General features: G+C 51.4%; 1 protein-coding gene across 1 annotated transcript; it reads left to right on the top strand.

Moving 5' to 3' along the window:
* Positions 1–64: 64 nt before the first annotated feature.
* On the top strand, positions 65–8,063 carry LOC140897931 (uncharacterized). Its single transcript, XM_073311230.1, is given in 4 exon segments — positions 65–2,647; positions 2,649–2,726; positions 3,308–3,423; positions 4,539–8,063. Coding segments are annotated over 4 exon segments (1,188 nt in total). The 5' UTR covers positions 65–2,603; the 3' UTR covers positions 5,489–8,063.
* The last annotated feature ends 1,080 nt before the right edge of the window (positions 8,064–9,143 follow it).

Below are 9,143 nucleotides of genomic sequence, written 5' to 3'. Positions count from 1 at the left end.
GGCTCCCGCGGAGGGGGGAAGAAGGGGCAGGGCCTCAGGTGGAAGGGGCAGGGCTGGGGGCTAGCCTCGCCGAGGTGGTGGTTCACACACTGCCCGTGTACCCCTAGGGGTACACAGATGTCTCCTGCGGGGGGGTACGTCAACACATCTAGATATTTGCCAGGCGTTACAACAGGCTACATAAAAAGCACTAGCGAAGTCAGGACAAACTAAAATTTCAGACAGACAGTGACTTGTTTATACTGCTCTGTAGACTATACACTGAAATGTAAGGACAATATTTATATTTCAGTTGATGTCTTTTATAATTATAGGGTATAAATGAGAAAGTCAACAATTGATCAGTACTAGTGGCCGTGACATGTCTGTATTTTCATGTCGGATTGTGGAAGCAAGTGGTTCTGAAGTGAGGTGAAACTCGCGAGGCAAAGCAGCCTCCTGAAAGGGGTGTGGTAGTCTGGAAAGGTTGAGAGCCACTGGTGTAGACACGCCAATGCAGCCCCCGCCAGAGGGCTCTGGTGATTCCAATGGGAGGGGAGCTCTGGTCCCTCTCTCCCTCCTCTGCATGTCGCTGAGCTTCCTGGGTCATCGGCTGCAGCGTGAGCCATGAGCTGAGAGGCAGAGACGCTGCTGCTCCCCAGCGGGGTCTGTGCAGGGAGAGACCTGCATTAACCCCCCTCTGTGCCCAGCCCAGGTGGGGACTTTCTCCGGTGTCTGGAACCAGCCCCAGGCTCTGCTGACACCAGCTCCTGAGCCGGAGCCTGCAGGTGACGGGGAGACCTGGGGGAAAGGCCAAATTGGGGGAATCAGGCTGGGAAAACAGCGTGGAGGGACCATAAAGGGATGGGGGTTGTTCTTTGTCTCTCAGGGGTTTGCTTGTCAGGAAGGGAGAGGGTGAGAAAGAAGGCAACAATGGTGCGGGAAGGAGAGATGGGAGGGCAGAGAGGGTGACCCAAAGGAGAAGGGAGAGTCTGTTATGTTACACAGACAAGGTGGGGGAGGTGATCTCTTTTGTTGGACCGACTTCAAAAGGGACACACTTCCGAGCTTACACAGAGCTTGCCTACGAGGAGGGGTTAAAAAGACTGAGAGTGTCCAGTTTAGGAAAGAGACAACTACAGAGGCCTATAAAATCATGCCTGGTGTGGAGACAGTGAATAGAGGAATGTTATTGGCCCCTTCACGTCACACAAGAACCGTGGCGGGGGACAGGGGTCACGCAATGAACTGAATAGGCAGCAGGTTTCAAACAAACAAAAGGAAGTATTTCTTCACACGATGCGCAGTCAATCTGTGGAACTCCTTGCCAGAGGATGTTGCGAAGGCCAAAACTATAACAGGGTTCAAAAAAGAACTAGATAAGTTCCTGGAGGATAGGTCCATCAATGGCTATTAGCCAGGATGGGCAGGGATGCAACCCCATGCTCTGGGTGTCCAGCTGCTGCTGGGGGGATGCGCTGCCCTTGGGGCCAGTCCTAAGGGATACCCCTCAAACTGGCTCCTTTAATGCTGCAGACATCAAAGGTTTTTCCCAGCCTGCCAGAGTCTGAATATATGTCTTTCAAGTTGCAGTGGGGGAGGTTTAGATTGAATATTAGGAAAAACTTTTTCACTAAGAGGGTGGTGAAACACTGGAATGTGTTACCTAGGGAGGTGGTAGAATCTCCTTCCTTAGAGGTTTTTAAGGTCAGGCTTGACAAAGCCCTGGCTGGGATGATTTAACTGGGAATTGGTCCTGCTTTGAGCAGGGGGTTGGACTAGATGACCTTCTGGGGTCCCTTCCAACCCTGATATTCTATGATTCTATGCTCTTTTCTAGTGTCTGGCTCGGAGACGCTGTTCCTGGGAGAGTTTAAAGGTGTCTCGATGGGGTTAGTCATGCTGGAAGGGGCTGGGGCTGCGCTGTCTTAAAATGACCCAGGGTTTTTCCCAGCCTGCCAGAGTCTGAATATATGTCTGCAAGGACAGAGCTGGGGTGTGTGGAAATCAGGGCGTGAGAATGGAAAAGCCTCTTGAAATCTCCGGGTCGATTGCCCTTCTCGCTCTGCCAGGTGGCGGAATAACAGCCCTGTTTCTGTCCCGGGAAATGGCTGCCTCAGAGCCCATGCAGGTAGGGAATTTTCAGGGAGCTGCAGGATGGGTTTCTATTAGAGGGGGAGGGGCAGGAATTACGCAGGGGGAGGACAGGCTGGGCCTGCCCTGCTGGGCCGTGGTTAATCTGGGGCTTGTTTTTTCAGAGGAGGCCCATTGGGCGGGAGCTGGGAATTTGCCCATTTCCGGAACAGGAAACAACCCCCCTGGACAGGGCTGGGAAGGAAAACTTAACAGATCCCTGGCGCTGCAGCCTGAACCTACCAGCCAGAGGCTGCTGTGGAATACGAAGGGGGCACCCAGAGGAGAGGCCCCATCCCCTCAGCCCCAGCTGCTGGGAATAGGGGGGTGTTGGGATTCCTGTCCCTGGACCCTGCTCCGGATCTCCATTTCCTCTACCAGCCTCTGGCTAGTGGGTGTATGATAAACAGGAAGGCTCCTGCTCTCCTCCCCCGGGAATAGTGGGAATGTAGCTGGGGCAGCAGGTGCTGAGTGGGGGACTCTTGTGTCAGATGCTGGTGACCTTCAAGGAGGTGGCGGTGTGTTTCACCCAGGGAGGGGGCCCTGCTGGATCCTGCTCAGAGAGACCTCTACGGGGACGTTATGCAGGAGAACTATGAGACGGTGACCACGCTGGATAAGGAATTCCTGTGCCCTCGGTTATTTGAAGCTAGGGGAGGGGGGCTGCGATGTGGCCAGTGTGGCTTGTGGTCCCTTAGATTTTAAGGCTCCAATGTCCCCAGATCCAGTGTGAGAGAGACTTTACTCTCTTTGCCTTCTTCCATGGGGTTAGGGAGTCAGAAATACAATGGAGAGGATTATCCATTCCCATCCCAACAGCTTTCAAGGGGGCGGAAGCAGCGCATTGACCTGCCTGTATTAATTCTCACTCCCACACACAATCCCTGTCCCCCTCCCTTCCTGGAACTAGCTCCGTGTCTGTAGAGGGCTCTGAAGACTGAGGAAAAGGCAGGGGCTGAACGGCAGAGCCATGTCAGCAAATCCCCTAAGTGCACAGATGCTGGAAGCCCCCCCTCCAAACATCTGCCTCTCCCACAGGGGCTCAGTGACCATGTTCCCATCCGTTCAGAGTCTGTGGCCCCCGCAGCCCAGCACAGGGCCAGGTTAAAATCAAGGAATGTTCTTTGTAACAAATCCTCTCCCAATGCTTGACACACCCTGATCATGCCTGATTACACCCACACACACCCCGAGCAGGATTCCCCCTTCCCAAGCCTGACCTGATCTCCTACCTGGAACGAGGGGAAGAGCCATGGGTCCTGGATGCTCAGGCCTCCAAGGAAAGGGAGATCCCAAGAAGCGCCCACGCCGGTGAGTTGTCAATGAAATGGATGCAGAAACCATCTGTGAAGTGAAGGGAGAAGCTGGGAATCCCACCAATGTGTTGTGAGTGAATTTTTCCAATTCTGCCTCATCTCACCAGGTCAGGGTTGGATCCAGATCATAGAATCATAGGACTGGAAGGGACCTCAAGATGTCATCTAGTCCAGTCCCCAGCACTCGCGGCAGGACTAAGTATTTAGACCATCCCTGACAGGTGTTTGTCTAACCCGCTCTTAAAAATCTCCATTGATGGAGATTCCACAACCTCCCTAGGCAATTTATTCCAGTGCTTAACCACCCTGACTGTTAGGAAGTTTTTCCTAATGTCCAACCTAAACCTCCCTTGTTCCAATTTAAGCCCATTGCTTCTTGTCCTATCCTCAGAGGTTAACAAGAACAATTTTTCTCCCTCCTCCTTGTAACAAGTTTTTACGTACTTGAAAACTGTTATCATGTCCTCTCTCAGTCTTCTCTTCTCCAGACTAAACAAACCCAGTTTTTTCAATCTTCCCTCATAGGTCATGTTTTCTAGACTTTTCATCATTTTTGTTGCTCTCCTTTGGACTTTCTCCAATTTGTCCACATCTTTCCTGAAGTGTGGCGCCGTGAACTGGACACACTATTTCAGCTGAGGCCATATCAGCCCGGAGTAGAGCGGAAGAATTACTTCCCATGTGTTGCTTACAACTCTCCTGCTAATACATCCCAGCATGATGTTTGCATGTATCCTCATGGTGGTTTTCATTCATGGTTCCCCACCCAATATCACCGACAGCTGGCATGAGCTTGCTATCTTGTATCTTATACGCCACCATCCTCCATAACTGGATTATTCCTCCTCGTCTTCCAAGCATGCCTGGAGCCTCTTTGTAGTCTCCATGCCGGGAAGGTGAGAAAGAACAACCCACTTGATCATGGAGCATCAGATGTCCACTTTAGAAAAGCAGGAATTACAGAGGTTAATAGAATTTTACCTTTCTCGATCTCCCGAACAGTTACTGTGCTGTGTTTCTCCTCTTTGATCTTCCCCTTTCTTTCCTTCCACCATGGCACAGTGAATAACCCGTCTTTGATTCTCTCCCTCTCTCTCTCTCTCTCTCCAGCAGGTGATGGGAGGATGAGTGAGAACAAGGAGGAGAATTCTCAGCAGGAAGGTTCTGAGGAAGTGGAACTGCACAAAACTTTATCAGGAAGATCCAAAGGGAATTTTTTCCAGAGTCATAAGCAGGGAAAAGCCTGGGGGATTCCACGCAAGTCAGAGAAGCAGCAGGGAAACCAGCCAGGAAAGAAAGTGGGTAAAACCACTAATTGTAAGGGAAGTGGCAAAGACCTCGAGGAAACCACAGCCCAGCGGAGAATCCACAGAGAAGGGAGAAAAAACACATGCACCAAGTGTGGGAAAAGCTTCAGTCGTAGCTCAAACCTTGTTTCCCATTGGAGAATCCACACAGGAGAGAGGCCGTATAAATGTATTGTGTGTGGGAAAAGCTTCAGTCAGAGCTCTAACCTTGTTTCCCATCAGAGAATTCACACGGGAGAGAGACCCTATAAATGTCTGGACTGTGGGGAAAACTTCAACCAGAGCTCAGACCTTATCACACATCAGAGACTGCACACGGGAGAGAAACCGTATAAATGTATTAAGTGTGGAAAAACCTTCAATCAGAGCTCAAACCTTATTTCACATCAGCGAATTCACACACGAGAGAGGCCCTATAAATGCCTTGAGTGTGCGGAAAGTTTTGACTGGAGCACCCAACTTATTAGACACCAGATAATCCATACAGGAGACAGACCCTATAAATGCTTGGATTGTGGGAAAAGCTTCAGTGATAGCTCAGCCCTTATTACACATCAGCGAACCCACACGGGAGAGAAACCCTATAAATGCCTCGAGTGCGGGAAGAGCTTCAACCAGAGCTCCACTCTGATTAGACACAAGAGGACTCACACGGGAGAAAAGCCCTATAAATGCTCAGACTGCGGAAAAAGTTTCAATCAGAGCTCGAACCTAATTACGCATCAGAGACTCCACTTAGGAGAGAAACCTTGAATGTGGGTGATGCTTCAGTTGGACTTAATCACGTTCACCAACGGCAAATTCAGACAGGGAAGAGACCTCTTAAATGTCCTTAGCGTGGAAAAGATTTCAGCTGGAGCAAACGCTATACTGGACATCAGCGACTCCAGCAGCAGCTGAACGTAAGCTGTCAGTGGCCCTCTGGTTCTGCCTACTCTAAGCAAATCCCAGGTAGAGGAGGAGAAGACCTGGGTAGAGGCCCAGCACCTGGCCTCCAGCCTGAGCCTGAAAGTTTACACTGCAATTTTAGAGCCCCCCGAGCCTCGGAAGCCTGAGTCAGCTAACATGGGTCAGCCGCGGTGTCTGATTGCAATGTAGACATACCCTGAGGGTTTGCCAACATAAAGAAAAGAGGCCAGAGTTTGGTCAGGGATAGCTGGCACATTTCCCCCCAACACTGACCAAGCCTCCACCACTTTTCTGAGTCTAGGCCAACGCTGACCATCTCATTTATATCTGCAGTGTTGTTGTAGCCGAGTCGGTCCCAGGATATTAGGGAGACAAGGTGGGTGAAGTAATATCTTTTATTGGACCAATTTCTCCATCTCATTTATAGTGTTCTCTGCATTAGCGATTCCTGAGGGAATTCTACATCATTGTGCAAGGGCAGAATTAATGTCCCCCGCAGATTTTTTTCCCACCTCAGAATAATTGATTGTGACGGGGAGGCGAAGGGAAGTTACGAGAAGAGTCATGCAATTACACCTTTTGCCCACCATGGGGCTGATGTGGCACTAGGAGAGAGGGCAGCTGGCTCATGGGCTGGAGCAGCCAGCCACTGAGAGGAAGGAGGCAGAGGCTGCCTTCCTTACAGCACCCTATCTGTGGGGCTAGGTGAGGAGACACGGGATATGGGGAGGACAGACAGCGTGGGGCATACAGGACTGCTGGGGGCTTTCAGAGGCTGGGGTTCAGAAGGGCCAGTGGGGGGACAGATTGGGGGCACAGGAACTAGTGGGGTGACATTGAGCCAGAGGCAAATTGGGAGTGGGGGTGCAGGGACACATGGGGACAGGGAAAGATGTGTCTGACTGAATGGGAGAGGCTAGGGATCAGCCAGGGTCTGTATCGGGGAGGCTCCCCAACTCCCTAACAATCCCTCTCCCCCTTCCCTAGAAATCCCTGTTCCATATTTCTCCCACCCACACCCAACAACCCTCCAGGTTCATTCCCAGGCTCCTTTCCAGTGATTATTTCCCTCTCCCTCAGCTCCTCTGTTACCCCTGATTCTTCCCCAGCCTTTGCACTGGTTCTGAGGGGAGTGGGAAATATGTTTCTGTACTGTAGTTTAAATGAATAATTACTCAAATTTCTATATTAATATGCCTAGTAAGGAATCTATTTATCAAAAAACAAAGGGATGGAAGTTTAGCTGGTTTAGAAGAGAACACAGGGAAATCTGTTCTCCTAACTTTGTGTCAACTGCAACATGCTCCAGAATTTCACATTATCTAAGCCTCAAAGTGCATTATAACTCCCTGTGTTCTGTTTTTTCTCTTTCCTGAAGGCTGTTTTGTCACATACTTGGATATTAGTTTTTGTTTGACTGCAGGGGGTGGGGAGCAGGTTTGCATAGTTTTATTGTGGAAATTTAAGACACAAATGACTAGTTGGCACAATATCCCTTCATTATTTTTGCTTTTTTGTCCATCTCTGCCATGAGACTTTAATATTGGTTGAACAGTTCATCCATTAGTTATTAATAACTGATTTTTCAAGTAACTGCTGACACAAACACTGATGGGCACATGTGAAAGTCCCGGAGAGGTGGAGCCTGAAAAGGGGAAAGGAAGTAACTACCTGATCCCAGGGGTGAGGTGAGAGACAGATAGGAGGGGGAGAGAGCATGGGAGGCGGGGGATACAGAGCTGGGAAACTGCAGGGTTTGCTCGTGAGAGCCAGATGGCCGAGGCTGAGAACTGTGAACTTGCTGCACGGCGGCTAGAAAGAGACAGGAAGTATCTTAGAAGTTTTATGTGATGTTGTCACGTTCTCCAAAGGGAATGACAGGGCGGCCCCCGGATTCCTGAATGGATGAGGCTGAGCAGAGCCAAGAAAGAAGCCGGGGACAGCAACAGGCCAGGCCAGCCCTGAATCCAGGCTGGTCCCCATCATTGAGGCCAGCGGGCAGTAAGGAGCCTGACAGCGCTGGTCACCCCTTCCCCAACTACCGTAGTGTCTTGGGTGGGGACGATGGAGACTCTGTCTGCCCCACTCACCAGGGGTGTCCCTAGGGGGGAGAAAAGCTGCTGGGATTGAAGATACCGATGCTTCTGTAAATTCAACCCATTCTCTGACTCCCGTTAAACAGCCCTCTGGATTTCCTGCTCCTGGAGCATTTGTTTCTGGGACTGAAGCTCAGCATCGCTCATGGATTCTCTGCACTTTCCCACCATCTTTAAAAAGCTTCTGTCACCAGCACCCGCAGGAAGCGGGAGCAGCTGTGTGCTGGGATGGGGCACCGTGCTGAGCTGGGGCCCTGGGTGGAAGGTGGGGTTAGCTTTTATGTCTTGCTTTTAAATAATAAAGTAGAATTTACATTCTCAAACTCCCAGAGTCTTTTGCCTCGGATAATGAGTGAAAATGGCCTTTAAGGGATACAGAACAGAGGGCATCTGAAGGGCTATTTCCCCAGCCCCGAGCTCCATGGACTGCAGATTAGACAGCTGCCAACTCAGTGAGTTTTCAGAGCCATTTCTAGGTGTGTAAGGAGAATCTCTTGGCTCAGAGGAAATCCCTTCTGGCAGTCATTTCCCAGTCACGAGCGCCAATCAGCCTGTGGAGTGGCCACGGGGACAAATGATTGGGTGAACGAAGAGGGCGATTTGTACGGCGGAGGCACAAATCCCGCCACGTGTCTTGTTCCGACCCCAATGAAGTATGTCTCTAGAGGTGGGGTGTTGCCCCTTTCCCTCCGTAAGCATCCGCGTTGTTAGCGCTTCCGGGTTTGTGGCACACAAAGGTCCCTTGGCGGACGACCCTGGCTCATGGAGGGCTTGTAGACTAATACCGTGTTTGGAGCACCATTACTTTCTTCTTGGCTGTGGCAGCAGGGTCCAACTAGGTTTCCAAAAACGGCAGCCCCACGGGGTGATGGTTGGGAAAAGGGCCGTGGCTCTGCCCTGCCCCCTCCCACCTACCCTGCTCCACTAGTTGCCCCCCTGCCGCTCTGACCCACAGGTGCTCCCCAAGCATTGTTCCAGTATTTGCCGGATGCGCCCTCCAGAGCAGTTGAGAGGTGTTGCAGCCGCAATTTATGCCATGCCAGCCCAATGCCCAGCCCTGATGGAGGGTCTCAGAGGGTGGGAATGAAGGAGGGGGCCCGGCCTTTGAGTGTGACAACACGAGGGCTAAAGGAAGCATGGGGGTGGGACAATGGGTAGGGACTCCAAGGCGGGGGGCGTCCCAGTCTCCTTTGCTCTGGATCATCACCCTTACTCAGAGGACCTGGCTTGGTAAGTCAGCGGTGGGGAGGGGGGCTGCCCACACCATGGGGTAGTAGCCACCATTGGGGTTGTCAGATGGTAGAGCAGGGGGAAAACCCAAGCGGGTTTGGTCATCAGCAGTGGCAGTGTTGGTGCTGACCTGGCGGGGGGGTGGGGCGGTATTTCCCCTTCTTGCCAGGCCA

The sequence above is a fragment of the Lepidochelys kempii genome, chromosome 14, assembly GCF_965140285.1.
Source record: "Lepidochelys kempii isolate rLepKem1 chromosome 14, rLepKem1.hap1, whole genome shotgun sequence".
In the NCBI taxonomy this organism is placed as follows: Eukaryota; Metazoa; Chordata; order Testudines; family Cheloniidae; genus Lepidochelys; species Lepidochelys kempii.
The sequence above is the reverse complement of the archived record's forward strand: the minus strand, read 5'-3'. Positions and strand labels throughout refer to the sequence as shown.